At 42.4% G+C, this 17,215-nt stretch overlaps 1 protein-coding gene across 5 annotated transcripts in view; it reads left to right on the top strand.

The window, feature by feature from the left end:
- The window catches only part of FGF13 (fibroblast growth factor 13), a 296,980-nt gene that overhangs the window by 224,039 nt on the left and 55,726 nt on the right, over window positions 1-17,215 (top strand). For 3 of the 5 annotated variants that reach the window (XM_072043132.1, XM_072043134.1, XM_027465297.3), the window contains one exon: window positions 15,441-15,551. The exons of 1 other annotated variant lie outside the window; for it this stretch is intronic. In XM_072043132.1, coding sequence (XP_071899233.1) covers window positions 15,441-15,551 — 111 coding nt within the window. Of the gene's footprint in view, window positions 1-12,727; window positions 13,384-15,440; window positions 15,552-17,215 lie in introns of those variants that run through there. One more of the 5 variants, XM_005023765.6, reaches the window with a different exon arrangement.

Genomic DNA, 17,215 nt, shown 5'->3' with positions numbered 1-17,215 from the left:
ATTCATCTTGTTCATAACTGCAAAGGAGTAAGCAAAGCCACTGCTGGCTTTTGACTGCCTGTCAATAATTAACATGGGTGACATAAAACCTATTGACTTGAGGTCAGTGGTTTGAAATCAACAGCACTCAGCAGGCAATTACTGATGGGCTTGAATACGTTCCTCCAAGTAAGCCTTTGACTTGTTTGGTTGTTGTTTTACTGAAAACTCTGGCTTAGTGGAAAGGTCCCAAGATTAACTTTGTTTTTGCCCCACTGCAGTTTTCTTGATGTGGTTCTGTTTGTCTGTTGGCAGCAATAATTAAGGATGTTTTTAATAGTACAGTGTATTTGGATATCAGCAATATTCACAGCTTGATTATATGCAACCGTGGTATAATAAACAGTGAATAGTCTAAACTTGTGCAATTCACAGCATGATTTCATTGCTGCATACTTGTTGCAAATTCCAAATACATAAGCAATAACGTGAATTAGTAAACACTAAAATACCATTTTGGGAAAATTATTTCTTAGTTGTTATATTGGCATGCTGCAGCTTTTTGGTCTACATTCAGCAAAGCATAAATGCTAGAAAACCTTAAAATGCTTTGCTGACTTCAGTTTCTAGATCTCATCTAATTTTCAACAGTGATTTTGTTGTACCTAAAGCCCAGCATCTTGCATTTGCAACTAATTGTGTTAGAAGGATTTAAGAAGCTGCTGCTCCCCAGCTGGAGGCTAGTCCTTTTCCTGTTGATATGCAGGTTGGTAAATGCTCACTGCTGGTCCATTGCACTGCAAAGTAAACCAAGCTCATGCACACATGACTTACAAACATTTTGTAGTGGAGGGAGTGGTAGCTGGTGAAGAGGTTGTGCCTTTTTTAATAGTTTTTCCATATGACTTGTAATTGTAGCAGACTCCACAGTGACCAAATCATGCTTACAGACAGTGTTTGACTTTGAAATCTGACTCTGCTTCTAGATTGCATAAATCTCATGTAATATGTGGCTAGGGGCTTAACTTGCTCTGATGAAGAAGGATGAGTTACACATGGTCTCGGTCAAGTTCAGCAACAGAAAATCCAAATCCAGCCCTTGATTGCCACAGTTGAACACTACTGTTTGCAGTACTGTGCATCTTCAAAACCAAATCTCAGTGGCTTCTTCCTTCCTCAAAGCTGCAGTAGGGATAGCAGGTTTTGTTGACCACAACTAGAATTATCTTCAATATTTTTCACTAAGTCCAAGTGACAAAATGGAACTTTTCTGAAAATGCAGAGTTAAGCTCAAAAATTTCAAAAGGTGGCTACAAGGTAATTATTTCGGTATAGTTAGCAAATGTAATTCTTGTAACTGCTTTTAATACTTGTAACACTTATGGTACACCGATAGTGCAGTTTATTTAAAGATGATAGAAACTATGGCACATACCCTACTTCAGGAATGTTGTTGAGCTATTCACATTGCAAAATGCCTTGCAATAGGAGGTATCAACTAAACCAAGCGCCAGGCTCCTATAGCTGGCGTAATGTACTACAGTATCCTGTTACAGGCATTCTTTGTAATTCTAGGAGGCAGAAAATAAAATCTGACACTCAAAAATAATAAGTTTAAGTAAATCATGTAGGAGAAATGTACATTTATGTCCAAGAAATGGTTAGATGTTGCCAGAACAATACAGATACATTATGAATCTTTAATGATCTCTGAAAGTCATAATGGTCTGTCACTAATGCCCATTAATGATCTCTCTATACCGCGAGTATGGGCTTGATGTTTCTGGCCGGTACCTTAGAGAATACTTTAAATATGCCTGAAACTTTCTCTGATCTACTCCCTGTGTGTCTGCTCCGAATGTAGACTGCAATTGTCTGGGTAGGAGCAGCTTGTAAAGCAGCATGGCTTTGGGGTTAAGAAAGTCGTATTCAGGTAAGATGTATTTAAGCAATATTTTTTTAGAGGAAAAAGCCAGAAGGTATTTCCTGGCAAGTAATCCTCTGTAGAGATGGTAAACTATATAAAGAAATTAAACCTTAATATTTCCTAATATTAAGAATGTGTTAGTTCTTTGACTTCTTGAATTTGCTTCAGTAACTCTTAAAAATACACTATTTTAGAAGGATTAATTTAGTAATCAGTACCGTTCCAATCAGTAGTAATCAGATTAATTACTACTGGTTGGAATGGTAAATATACTGAATATGCTGCTAAACTGGTGATTTTTTCCTGTTAAAACAATGTATCTCAGATGTCGCACAGGTTGATTTTATGGCCTTTTAGAAATCGGTGCTATGTATTAAGTTAATTATGTACGCAAGATTTTTGTCAGGTATAAGGCTTGCTTTAAAAGTAAAAAATAATAACAATAATAACTGCATTCTGTTCCAGTTGCTTTTCATGTGCCTAACATTAACTGAAGAAAATCTTGTTATGGTGATAACTTGAAAACCATTGCATTTTTTTAACACAAACACATTAGCTTTTCTCTATTCTTTTTCAAATGTTTTAGAAACAGGCTTATGATGGTGTATTTTATTTATTTTTCTTTAATAATGAGAAAATGTGTTCCCTACTTCTGGTATGTGAAATGATTAGATTACTCTAAGAACCAACGCCCTAGGGCTGGAAGAGAAAAACAAATCTAAGGAATCAGAATATACCACAATATCAAATAATAATCTGATAGGCAGTGTGTACAGAGTTATATATTAACTGTGTTTTCTATGATAGATTTTCTAGAATTCACTCAACATGATTAGTAAGCAACTTTTATGATATTGCATGTGGCATCCATGTTGTTTGTTTGTTTGTTTGTTTTCTCATTGAATACGATAAATGTAAATAGAGTAAACTGTAGAACGAGAAATAAACTGTCCATGGTATTTTGGCAGCTTAAAAATTCATTTTCTGAATGTAATCACTTAATATGTGATCCAGATTATTAACTGCTAAATGCCTTGTGCTTTTGTAAAAGTGGTAAGTTTTTATAGCAATATAATGGTAAAGATGGAGCAGATTTGAAACCATGCAAGATTTTGCTAAAAGTTAGCTTCTCGGGTGTGCAATGTGTAGCCACTACACACAAAAGAAATGCTGGCGGTTCATTGCGATCTTTGTTGGTCGCTTAGAAAATCGTGTAAAGGCCTGGGGATCCTTCTTTAATCTGCTTCCACGGTGCTAGGCGGTGTGCGGGGCGGTGGAGCAGGATGCGGCCGGGAACGGCGGCTCAGCACCGAGGACAGCGGCCGCCGGCACTTGGGCTGGCCTGCGGGGGACAGCCCTGGGGGACAGTCCCCGCGGGTCTCACGGCCGCACCCGGGTGGATCTGAGAGTGCAAGAGACTGCCCGAGCTCCTATTGAGTATAAAACCCGAGTGCTAAACGAAAAATCACAACATCTGTTTGCCTGGACCCTGCGCTTTCAAGTTTGCTGCTAATTACAGCCGGAGGCACCGCATACGCTTGTTGTAATTAACTATCAGCAGTGACCGAAACAAAACTGGGAAAGAAAGCGAATGACCTTGTTGGGGCAATTACAAGAGCTACCTCTAGGTGTCCCTCTTGTGTCTGGTTTTGGCAGTAATTTTATACGTTTGGTTTTTCAAGTGAAAGTACTGGAAATTGGTCCTGTTTGATTTGTAACTGTTTACAAATTAATGTTGCACAGCGTGCTTCCTGTGCAGGAAACTATATTTTACTGAAAGCCTCCTGAAAAGACTTTGCATCAGAACTTTTTAAGTGGGCTAAAAATTTATGGCAGTGATGGTTTAAAAATATAATTACTGAGTAAGACATTTCACATATTACAGATCTGGGAAAAAAAAAAAAAAAGAAGAAGAAGAAGGAAAAAAAAAAAAAAAGAAAAAAGCACTGCAGAAAGTGGAAGTTTCTTCCAGCCTTGGAAGAACAGCTCTTCTCTGATTTCCTGGTATTTGTGCATGTCATTATTGGTGAAACATCTTGGCTCATATTTGCAATCCAGGAAAAAGAAAGGCAGGGAAAAAAAAGCATGTCTTTAAGTGTCCATATTATGAATGTAGAAGCCATATTTGCAGAAGTTAGAGCCATACAGGTCCAGTTACAGTCCAGAGGACATACATATACCAGTAAGCTCTGAGAGCCATGTCTCTTGCGCCAATCATATGAGGTAACTGCCTAGGGATCCCTGCAGGCCATGAAGAACCCTGCAGACTTCCTTGAATTCAGTATTGTGTGTTTCACCTGTGCAACTCTGATAAAAAGTGCAGCTGTGCAATTAGATTCTTCACCTTCTTGTAACTGTGACAAATAGCACACGAGAAAATACAAGGACGCCTTCCTTCATTTCAGTTACATGGAATGGGCTGAGTGGGATTGGTCAAATGATAATGTTAAAAGACCAGCCAAGGTAAGTTCTTACAAACTAGCAGGCTTAGTCCTGTGCCTGAGGGTCTAATCCTGCTGCTTGTCCTTTCTTTCCCAGCAAAAGCTCCTCAGCTTTGGAATGTTGCATTGAAGATGAAACTAAACTGTATGTTTGTAAACAAAATTAAGTTGACCTCAGCTGAAGAATAAGGACATCAAGATACTGATGCTTTTGTGGATACTGCTCCTTAAAAGTATGTTGCGATTTTTAATTAAGCAAGGAAAGGTTCTGGCAGGAAGAGATGGAAAATGAGAATAATAAACAAAGAGAAGAGGGTTCAGGGGAGAGGACAGAAAGTCTAATGATATGTCATCATCTGGTAAATATTATATGTCTCTGCTGTGAGTTTAGCCCAGCATGATTTAGCAGTATGATAGGAGAGCTACTAAGGCCATACGTATGGACTGGGAATTTAATTAAAATCCTAGTGTTATGGTTGTATCAACTTCTGCAGTTTAGTCTACTAGCTTCCTGGTGGTTTTAGTTAGAAATGCAGCCCCGAGTTGGATAGATACCCAGTCTCTGCACAAACAAATGTGTCCCTGCTGTAGCTCAGCTGGGTTTAAGCGAGGAGCAACAGTGCTCAGCTGGGGCAGCTTCATAGCTGTTCCTCTGGTTTCCGAGCATTGGTTCTCTGCATAGCAACAAAACCTTTCCATGCTTTCTGATGAGTTCTGAGTCCCCAGAAATGTACCCAGCAGCCTAATGCAAATACTGGGAGCAGTAGCAGATGTTCTGCTAGCAGCCTGCTTCTCTGAATTGACTTCTCTGAATTTCTTCTAATTTGCTTCTGTAGAATTTGCACACACGTGTTGTTTTTTGTTTTTTTTCCCCAGACCTATTGAAATCCAATATAGCAAATGCTGGCTGGTGGATTGTCTTACTAGCCAATGTTTCTTGTGAGTGTTACTTGCAAAAGGAGTGTATCTCACGTATGATAATGATTTTCCCATTGTTTACTTAGCATATGTTATATTTTTCACCTCAGATTCCGTGTGTGATTTCTAGATGTTACCTTTCCTCTGCTCTTGGAAGCAGCAACTTCTGTTAAGCCTGGAGTTTCTATGAGGCTAATTGTTGGAAGGTGTGTGTGTGTGTGGGGGGGGAGTGTGACTGTGTGAGTGTTTGGGCTGTTTTTACATTCCCATGTATTAATGAGCACTGTCAGAAACAATATGGTGAGCTACACGGACCTTCATTAAGTATTTCTTCATTTTTGATGACAGTTAATATTATTTATTATGTATAAGGTAAATTATAGACTGAACTCACTCACAAGGGTATCTCAGTGAGGCAGAGGTAGTATTTTCTGTGATATAATTGTGAAATAGTGGTGCTTTTTTGGATGGGAATGAGATGCCATCGGGAGGTGTCTTTCTTCTTTCTTGACTGTACAGCCTAGATAGTTGGTTGGATGAGCTTAGGTAAACCTGAGTTTTCTATCTCTAAAGTTAGATCAGATGTGTCTTGTTATATCACTACTTATGTAGTTGTTATTACATTAATAACAGAGTCAGAAGGCAGAAGTTCTAGCTCATGGCCCCTTTCCCGATCCTCAGGGATTACATTCCTTCTGGTTAGTGAAACTGAGACCAGCATTTTTACTCAGGTAAACTGGTTCCAGTTCCATGACAGGGAGTGGAGTAAGGCCCCACTCACACATTTGCAGAAGCCGTGAGCCAGTGAAGGGTCTAACTCCACTTCCTGGAGAGCCTTGTCTCCATCGAAGCTGTGGCTGTTTTTGCTCAAAGTCTCTTTCATTTGCGATCAAGTCTGATCACATTCTCATTTTAGTGCATAAATGTGATACCATGATCTTGTCAGTCAGGTAGAAGTCACAGAAAACCATTGCCAGAAACCGTTGCCATTGCCTTCTGATCCCAGTCCAGGTAATTTGGTTTCATTATTAAGAAACAGATGGGTCTTTCATCATTAACGTAGCACCAGGAAGCAACAGGCTTGGCATCAATCACATGATTGCAGCAAATTGGGCTCAGCAGTTATATGAAGTCAAGCAGTGGGGCAGAACTTAGTTTCTGAGCAAAGCAAGGGCTGGCTGTGAGCAGCTGGTGGTAATGCTTAGATACAGGTGGGTGGAGGCAATCTCTGAGGGGCTCCAGCTTAGTGGAGACCTGTTGAGTCTGTTTCTGTCAAGCTCTTGACAGTGGATGAACCATCAGATTTATGAAAAGATGGAGAAAGGTCCATTAGAGTAATGTGACAATCTCTAGGCAACTTGCTCTGGGCTTGTTAAGGACTATTTACAGTATTTTGTCATGTGTAAAGTGGCCTTATGTTTAGTATGACAGTGGCATATAGCCCACACTTCTTGTGTGTCCCATGCTGAGATGTAAGTATTTCAGGGAGAATATGCTGTTATTTACATTGATGTTTCCAAGTGTCATAATTCTGAGGGGTGAATGAACAGGTATTTCTGTGCATACTGATGTGGAAGGCTCTTGGATATGTTTGCTATGGCATTGCGGTGGGCAGGGGGAAGTTGGTTGGTTGCTGCTGCAGGTTCCTGGCTTGGAGTGGGCCCCCGGAGACACCGGAATAATGTGTTCCCAATTTGGGAGCATGCAGAGCTGTGGGAGCTGATCTCTTCTGTTTGTTCTGTGACCTTTCCTAGCTGATTGGCACTGATCTTTTATGCACCAGATAGGCGATCTTTTGTGGTTGACATTTTGGGATGACTGAATATGGATTAACCCAGGAAAAAATATTTCCATTTTCTACCTTCAAACAATGCCCTCCTTTTCCAAAAATGCCTGCTCTGCCAGAGGACATGGTCAGATCAAATCCAGTTTTGACTGAGACAGTGTTGTAAAGGAATAAGGATTCACAGCTGGGGAGGGGCAGAACTGGGATTTCTTTAATGGATATTTTCTCTGAAGATCTGAGAGGAAACTGATGTTCTTGATCTGAGATGTATGGCCATCCTGAACATTTAACAGGGAGTGTCAGTCATGAAGAAGAGGCCCAAATTTTTCTCAGAGTCAGTGAACTTGGTCCTGGCAAGCTTGTGCAGATCTGATAAGAGAACAGGATTAGGATTTGACAACCTTTTGTAATACATCAGGCACATAATTATTTTTTAAATATCTTCATAGTCTTAGTGAGATGACTCACATGTTGAAGACAAGGATGTGCTTCTCTGCTTTGCTGGATGGAGGCCAGTTTCAGCACATCCAGTCCTGTGCACCACAGATGTATGTTATGCTGGGGCCTCTTCTGGTGTTGGGATTCATGATTTTGCATCCTGTGAAAACAAAAATGAACCAGCTGCCTAATCCTTAAAGCTATAGAATAGACTGGGCTTCCACACACACAACATGTGAACTGTTATTTAAAGTCAGTCCAACTGATGTGTCTACACTGATGTCACAGGAATTTTGATTTTTTCCTGTTACTGGCAGGGATGCACAGTGCACTTTTGCAGAGAATCAGGGCAGAGGCACAAACAGGAACATCCATGCCATTATATACAGATGCCTTTCAGTCTTGGCATAAAATTACTTCTGTTTATGGCAGTACCGCTCTTAAAATGTTTGTAGCTGATTATTAAAGCTAATCCTTTTCTGTTCATTAATTTTAAGGTAGCCCAGTTGGTTTGTTGACTAAAATATCATCAAATCTGAGTTCTTGGTCTGGAGCTGCCTGAAGGCAAAGCTCTTCCACAAGCATCTTCTTTCACCTTGCACTTAAAAATAAACCTCTAGATGACTCTCAGTTTGGCTCTTATGTGCTGCTGGAAAAAATAAAACCAGGCTTTCAGCGGTAGCTAACCAGGCAGCAAACCGTGCTCGCTCCTGAGGCAGAGAGCACCCAGATACTCGCTGTTCTGCAGCCATGTGTCCAGCCACAGAGCTGGCTGCAGAGGAAAGGCTGAGTCATTTCCACGGGATGTCTCATGGAGGAGCAAACTGATGCGGGGCTTGGGTCTGAACAGCTCTGTTTCCTGGTGAATAGTAATTCTGTTTACTTAGATGAGGAAAAAAATCACTGGGGGCCTCAGTGCTGCTGTGTCATACCTGACTGGATGAAGTCTTGTTTATCTCAACCTGAAAAGGGAGAGAAGTGATTCTGGTGGCACGTTTTAGAAAATAATTTTCTACTTGTTGGAAGGGTAGGCAGTGGAAACAGTCTATAAGCTTGACTCTGGAAGCTTTTTTATTCTGTGTGTTTGGTAACAGTAGGGATATGTTACCTGAGCGAGAAAAAGAGAACCTTGCAAAGGACTCCATGACCACCTGCAATTTTCTGTCACATCAAAGCAGCTTCACTCTTGTAAATACAGAGGTGTGATTTGGTGTTTAGGTGGGGCTGAGTGATGTGTGTATCTGGCTTGTGATTTTATTTCTGGTCTCCATTTTCATGCAAAATTTGCTCTAACCAGCATTTACCTTTCTATAAAGGACTTACTATACATCTTGTGGTGCTTGTTTATAGGGGAAGAAGAAATCCCTGAGCATACAGGTTAGTCTGAGGATGGGATATTTGGACCCAAGTTACCGGTACTTTTAGGAACATGTCATGAGAATTGGCAGTGCTTTTGCAGGGTGCAGAGGAGCTTGGGTCCCTTGGCAAGTCACACATCGGGCTCGTGCGCCAGTCACCAGCCGCAAAGTGCCGTCTCCTCCACGTGCTCCCTGCTCTGGCAGCAGTGTTGCACTGGCATGCTGCTCTGTGCTCAGTTACATCTGTTGTCGTTCACGTGCTGAAATAGCACACGCGAGCAGCGGTGGGGGGAAAGGGACTCCTGTGCTCGCAGACTGCGGCTGGCACCCAGGCATGCTGTGAAGCCACTGCGGCTTGTCAGAACCTGCTCTATGTTTCAGGACAGTGCTGCCCACAGGTGCCTGGGATCAATTCAAGCTCATGGAAAACAGAAGCGTTCTGCAACTCACCACAGTGCAAAGGATTCAAGGAAGACTGAGCTAAAAACAGTAGTGTTGCACTTCCCTTTAATTTGGTAAACAGCCAATGGTGCTCACCTGCAGTTTGGGCCAGTGATGGGAGGCTGATACCTTTTAATAATCAGAGTTGTATAATAATCAAATTTTCATACAAATTCAACATCTATTTGAGATTTAAAATATAAATCAAAAGTGGGTGAGGTCTTTGTCTACTTCAAAACAGTGCAGCTGCTGGGTGAGACCCACCTCTCGGTAGCTCCTGCTCCCATCTCTAAGAGTAACAACAGGTCTGTCCCATGCTGACTTCTTAAAAGGTACTTAATTCCTGACAGAAGTGGGGCTGACAATTTACTTTTTAGTTCTAAGTCTGCCCAGTTTCAATAATCACACACAAAGGAAGAGAACTCAGAGAGTGCCTGGTTGCGTTCTACATTCAAAAAATTGCTTGGAATCTTATTTTACCTTTATAGTGTGGTAAGGAGAGAGAAGCTCTTGCTATTCCAAGAAAACAAAGCTGTTCTTTGGTTGCTGTTGTGTTCTTTTTTTTGTTTGTTTGTTTGTTTTGTGTTTGTTGTTTTTTTTTTTCTTCTTCATATCTGTAAAACCAAAGTAGTCCAAAGACTGGCCCTGTACCAAAGGCATTTTCCCAACAAGATCTTCATTTTTATATGCCATTTATAGTAAATGAAGACATGTTTGTAGGAGTACCGATAGATGGAGAGGTTGAACATGGGGGAAAAGAAAAAAAGAAAAAAAAAAAAAAAAAAAAAACAACAACAACACAACAGAGCACTGTTTTTTGAAACTTAAATCTGATTATGCATATATGCTATTTTTACTCCTCTCAGTTATCTGTCAAGGAACATTTGTGCAAATGAATTTTTTTATGGATTTTAAGCATGCAGGCTGGAATGCTGGCAGAAAGATATCCTAAATGCTGCTTGTATATACTGCTTTTCCCCAGGATTTTCAAGGTTAGCCAAATTCTGAGTTCTGAGTTTCACAAATTCATTGTGAAAATTAAATGTCATCTGACCTATAGGACAGATCACAATGAGGCAGCTTTACTTTGATCTGAAGATCAAACACTGTTTTCCAAACTGAGAATATGTATGAAGTAATGGGTGAGTCTCAGGAAAAACAAGTTTCACTTGTGACTGTATTGAAAGTGGAAAGATGTCAAAATTCACAGTACAATATCGGTGAGCTGAGTAGGATGAGTTATTACTAATAATATCCAACTGTCTGTCTCTTGGGTTGCATTTCACATGTCTTATGTGGACTGGCAGATGAGGGTAGTTGTGGAGCTTGTGAATTAGATGTTTTTACCCTACTATTTATACAAATAAAAAATTAAAAGTTTTTATTTAATCTGAATATGTGAACACTATAAAGTGCCTCATTTGTAAAGGTAAGTGAGGATATGAATATACCTATGCATGTCAGTGTATATGTATACACGTATCTCATGCAGAAGAGAGGCATTACAGACACAGATGTGGGGCTGCCACATTCAATACACAGAGTTAGCTGTCAAGGTCTCAGGCTGTGATGGCACATGTACATTCAATCCAACATTGTGTTAAAACTTGCGCGTTATGGATATTTCTGTTAGTAAGACCAGGCCATGCAACTTGTTTTACTGGACAGGAGTTCCCAGTTGGAGGAAACAGATTGGCAACTGTCACGAGCTGTTTCTAAATAGGGGAAGGACTGTAATGTTTGTAAAGGTATAGTGAATAGCGTTTTAATATTTGGTGGCACATTTTCCACTGTGGGTGCCTGGGACCACAGTGTGTGAGCCTGGAGAGGGAGGAGAGAAGCATGTGGCTTTGCCAGGGGTGTGTGGAGGAGAGACAGAAGGGGCAGGAGGGGCAGGTTTCCTGCGATGTCTCTCTGAGTCTGAAATCACACCTGAGATTTCACACTGTCCCACGGACCTGTCTGCATCAGTCTGCTTTTGATTAGACCCAGGGGGGGCTGGGTTTGGGCGAGGACACACAGGATGCAGCTTTGGGCTTGCCTGGTGGAAGCCCTTTGCCATCGTGGCTCTGCAGAGCTCAGATCCTGCAAGGATTCAGTCCTCAGCCTCCCCCTCCCAGGACATCCCAACCTGCCTCAGCCCTAAAAGGGTTTGCAAATCCCCTCTGCCTCAGGTTGAAATTAATTGTTTCAAGTGTTGCTTGCCATCTGGGTTGCAAACCTCTGTTTTGTTTCTAGCCTGAATTGCCTTTATTTTAGACTCCAGCCATTGAAAGCATGCTGAAAAACAGGGAGGGGGATGTTGCAGGGAGACCCCAAGGACTTCCTGCTTCTTGCATCCTGGGGCACAGATGTGTGCAGGGGCTGGTGTCTGCCCTGCAGGGCATTAACCATGGTGGGGTGGCCAGGTGTGTCACCAGGCTCTGCTCCCAGTCTCCAGGCACTGCTGCTTCTCCCTGCCCAGGTCCCCGCACAGTGCCACAGCCCCCAGGGGATACAGAAGCCCTGTGAGGGGGACAAAGGGACAAGGGAGAACGTTGCAGTGACAAGGGAATTGCCCTCTCTGAGTCCCTGTTGGCGGACTGGAGCTGGGAGGAGGTGTGAGGGGGGAGGAAAGGAGGGAAGCAAAGAACCCCAGTAAACCAGTGGGGCAGAGGGGACCCTCCCTAGCAGGACTGGGGGGGGAGCTGGGGCTGATGCCCCCCTGCTTCCAACCAGGTGCCAGCCAGGTGTCCTCCCCTGTCGAAAACCTGGTGCCAGCTATTTGCTCATCACGGTCACGTTTGTTTGGGTGTCTGCGCCTCCCCGGGAGGCGGCTCTGTCACCGCCAGGTACCCACAGCCCCCTGGGGACAGCCAGGGCCAGCAGCCGCGGTGCGCTAGCTCCCGCAGCCCACCCTCAGCTCCGGGGCCCCCGCTGCACCTCCCCGCACAAAGAGCCTGAGAGAAGAGGAGGAGGAGGAGGAGGAGGAGGAGGGGAGGGTGGCGATAAGGGGCTTGCTTGCTGCGTCGCCTCATTTCTGTAGCCAGCGCACAGCTCGTGGGGTGTGCGCGAGTGCGTGCATCTGCTGCCTGAGGACTACGGCTGCTGCAGCATCAGCGCCGAGCTGCCGGCGACCGGGGCTGTCAGGGGAGCTCTGGCTGTTTACCGCCTGGTGACAAGTGTTGCAGTGCAAAAGGCGAAAGCATCCGTGGAGGGGAGGCTGCGCTGGCAGCGGCACCTGTAAGGAGTGGAGGGGAAGAGGCTTCCCGAGGCATTCGGCAGCAAGCAGCCAAGGCTCCAGGCATCAGCACCTCCTCCCGGTGTCTCCATTGCCACTTGCTTCGGATCTCTTCTTTGAGAGAGAGGAGGAAAAAGGATCCAGAAACCCCCCTGCAACAGGACAGACCCTGCTTGGAGTCTAACAGGTGTTTGCTGGGATTTGAATGGGGAGGGGTTGGGTGGGGAGAAAAGTTAACTGGAGAAATTGGGGCTAGGAGAGATGCGATGATCTTGCACCAAGTGGATGTGCCGTGTCCGCATGTGAATAGCGCGTCTGGAGAAGCTCAGAGGGATGTCTTGCAAATCGCCTGTTTGATCTCCATAGAAGCGCTCACCTCTGCCTGCAAACTTTCCTCTGTCAGAAGTTGGGAGGAATAAAATTTAAAAAAAATAAAAAAGGCACCAGAAAATCAAAAGGGGAAAATCCCACCTGACAAAACCGTTTTGACCTAAACTGTTGCATCCTGACCTGAGGCACTGGTGCCTCCCAGGCTCCAAGCCGGTTGGAGGTGGGTGGCATTGGCCAAGACACCCAGCAGCAGCCCCGGCACTGGGGACAGCCGAGCAGCATGCTGGCCGTGGCACCCGTGGCCGGCCAGCAGACCCTGCGTGCCTGACCCGCCGGTGGCGCCGGGGCGGTGGCGGCCATGGCTGCAGCCATCGCCAGCTCCCTGATCCGCCAGAAGAGACAAGCCAGGGAGCGGGAGAAGTCCAATGCCTGTAAGTGTGTCAACAGCCCCAGCAAGAGCAAGGGAAGCTGCGACAAGAACAAGTTGAATGTGTTTTCCAGGGTCAAACTCTTTGGCTCCAAGAAAAGGCGAAGAAGGCGACCAGGTTGGCAAGGGTTATGTGTTTGGGGGGGTTGTTTTCTTTTATTTAATGCAAACTGGGGTGTGTCAATTGTGGGGAAGGGGGGACCAATGTCTCAGGGCTGGTAAAATGAACTTACAGGTCACTCCTGGCTTGTATGATCCGATAGGCATGGGTACCATATGCTAGTCCTCTCACGGATTGTGTTCATCTGATTTATTTGGGTAGCGCACACCATGGCTTTCTGCCTCACTTGCACACCTGTGTGCACCCACGCAGTAGCAGTGTGTTCAGTAGTCTGTCTCTCTGTTACGCCTATACGTACACAAACACACGTGATTTATTTGTGGGGGAGATGTTAGCAGGGGAAGTTCCCCCACACACACACCTTCTTTAGCTGTATGTTAAATAACTTGGCAGCCTAAAGCTCTGTTTTTGTCTTCCTGCTTTGCAGAATGCCAGTGCCTTGCTTTATTTGCTGATTGCAGAAGAAGCTTTTTGCTTTTGCTGATGCCTTCCAGAGTTTTGCCTCAGCGCCCTGTTCCTTTCTAGGAATCTCATAGATGCAGCTGCCTGCAGACATGATCCTCTCTGTGTCAGAGGTGCAAAAGACCAGGCATGAAGGCTCAGTCCCTGATCTGAGTGTTGTGTTTTGTTGTGTTATGTTTTTTTCTGTACATGGGAGGAGCAAAACCCTCTGGTAGTGTTGCTATCGCTTTGCTGTGCTGAAACATTGATGCCGTTAGCCACTTAACCTGTCTGCCTTTCTCACCAGCCACTGAAGACGTGCCTTGCTTGCAGTTTACAAGCAAGCTTTACAGCTTTTGGATGGTTAAGAAGGCAAAGTTGTGGTTGCATTAATTTTTTGTCAGATTAGTTGGTAAATAAGAATTCTGCATCTGTCGGTACCCTTATTAAAGGTGGCTAATAGGAAGTAATATACTTTTGTAAACTATTATAAGCCTTTCCCTTCATCTCCTATTAAAATGAAGAACAGCAACAGAGCTCCCTAATATCTGTGATTACAAACAAGAGTCTTATTCAGACATTGGAAGTTGGAAATGATACGTGATATCTTCCCAATCTCTGAATTAAGTAAATTGTTGTGGAGTGAGCTGCAGAGATGCAGAGAATGCATCGCCTCCTGACAAGCATAATTGTGTGAAATGACTACAATGCAGATGTCATTGGGATTCAGTGGCAGTAGACCTTTTTTTCTTTTTTTTTTTTTTTTTTCTCTCCCCACCCCCCCCAATTACTCCTGATGCATTACCTAGATGTTTTAAATCTTGACAGCAAATCCTGGTTTGGTCTAGAATGATCTGAAACCATTTGAGATATTTTCCTTTCTAATTGTGAATATGAGAATTGTTATGAAAAAAAAATAATCTATTCAAAGTATATGTTGTTTTGATCTTTCTTCTTCTAGCTGATGAGGTAATTACCTCAATCCTTATGGTAATATTTATTTTGCAGTTCCACACATTGCTGGATTTCAGGGTTCTCCCCTCCATTTTCCATATGTTCATTGAGTAGTTTATCACTTTGTTTGCTCTGTACTCTTTGGAGCAGCGAGGACTGGGGGTTTGTTTATTAGAGCTGCAGCAGTTCCTGTGGTAAACGTTTGCTGCTATATATTTAGGCTCTCAGCTGTCACTACAGCTCTTATTAGTGCTATCATAGTAGTCCTCTTTTTACTCCATTTAAGAAATCACACCTTTTTAAAAAGCAGAATGCACTCTTTGCCAACTCATTTCTAATCTGAAATGAGATAGGGCTGAACTCCTGAGGCCAAGCAGCACACTGTTGGAATTTGTATTCACTGGAAGCAGATTTTAATGTTGTGCCTACATTACAATAGAAAGTGGCATTTAATCATTTTGGCAATTTATTTTATAGGCACGGATTTGATCTCACCCTAATGAAAAGTGTTGCTAAGCTGGTTGCCCTGATTTTGTCTTCAATCTTTTTTGATATCTTAGCTTTGAGAAGAAACCAGGAGATTTGTTTTTAGCTTCCTGCTTGGTTGGAATGGCACATCAGGATTTCCCACATTAATCTCACTATTGTTTTTTTTACAGAGCCTCAGCTTAAAGGTATAGTAACAAAGCTATACAGCAGGCAAGGATACCACTTGCAGTTGCAAGCAGATGGAACAATTGATGGAACAAAAGAGGAGGACAGTAGTTATAGTAAGTGACATGAGAATAACTGGTGTGTTTGTGAATTGTGGTGTCTCATTCTTCCCATATAGGTCCATCAAAACGTGTTGTCCTAGAATGACTGAGTGAGTGGAAGCAGCATTAACGCTGTGCTCACAACGCAGAAGTCTTTCAGACTTACTGGGTCTGAAAGAAATGCAAATAAAAATCACTTATAGAAATAATGAACTAGAGAAAGTAATGATGACACATATGACAAACAAAGCAAATGTTATCTCCATGGTAATCTAGAGAAGTTCATTGCTGTCCTTTGGATTTTATTAGATATTTTTTTTTCAACTGGGAAAATTTGCTCGCCTACTCAGAGTGCCTGAAATAGAATAATGCTATCTCCACTCCGAAGCAGGCATTCATTCAAACAGAGCTGTGTTATCTCACATAATGTGAGTTCATCATCATTTTAAAGTTCACATTTCTCTATTATTATTTTTTTTTACTCCTTCTAAACTTAATTATACCTTCAACTTCCAACCAGTTTTCCCCCAGCTTTTCTGAGAGGGGAAAAAAAAAAAAACGAACTGTGGATTTCTGTCTATTTATTTAACAATTTTAACAATTAATAGAAAACAGGAAAAGATGACTAGGGAGTAGATTTTATGTATTTAAATAAAATGTTTAAATGTTTCACACATCTTTACTGTTTAGCTTAAACTAAGTTTCCATTTTGAAAAAGAAGTTGGGAGGAAAAGGTGTTTGAGAAGGTATTTCAGGCCACTTGATCAACAAACCAGGGAATAAACAGGCAGACCTTCCTTTTTACAAACATTGATTACTAAAAAGTACTGATTTAAATGATATCTTTTTAATATGAAAAGCACTTGTTGGAGAAGCATCATTTCATTTTTATAGTGCACTTGACTATGGCCAAATAAGTGCTGGATGCAGTAGGAAGTACCTTACCTTACTTGTCCAATCACTTTTTCATAAGCCCTCTTTAATCCTTTTACATCCCTGTATTCACTTCTGAGTGACAGAAGGAACCTCTTACACTGCTGGAGGTCTCCTCTGCAGCCACTGAAGGTGCTGGCCCTAGGGCAGAATGCAAGCATAGCGCCTGTAGGGACACCTGAGGGTTGGCTCCAGGTCCTCACTCATGAAGAAGGTGGCACAAAGACCAGATCTGTGCAGTGCTGAGAAGATTCTGCCATTTTACTGAGTTCTCCTCTGTGTAGGCACAAAATCTACACTAAGAATGGCCCTTGTGGATCATAAATACGGCTTTTCTTTCAAGTGAATTATCTGATATTTATGATTTTAAAAATCAGTACTGATCAGTACAGATGGTTCAGGATTTCAGGGTAATTCGATAAACATCTTTAAAAATAAAAATAAAAAGAAGAAAATATAGGCAAACCTTACCTTCTCCTTCAGTGCATGATATTGTTATAAACTTTTAGTGTACCAGAGCAAATATGTGAAATTCTATCTTATTTTTGGAGGGATTTTTCATTCAAATATTTTACTCAGAATTCCTCTTGTAGGGATTCTAACACTCTAAATGAGATAAGATTTATGGCAACCTGTCCTTTTGACATTCATATGGATGTGTCTAGTTCTAATATTTTTATTTTCATTGTGTCCTTAGATTTACCATAACTTGACAGATTACAAAGCAAATCATATCAAACTCTAGT

The sequence above is a fragment of the Anas platyrhynchos genome, chromosome 10 (assembly GCF_047663525.1).
Source record: "Anas platyrhynchos isolate ZD024472 breed Pekin duck chromosome 10, IASCAAS_PekinDuck_T2T, whole genome shotgun sequence".
Lineage (NCBI taxonomy): Eukaryota > Metazoa > Chordata > Aves > Anseriformes > Anatidae > Anas > Anas platyrhynchos.
This window is presented reverse-complemented; position numbering and strand designations above follow the sequence as displayed.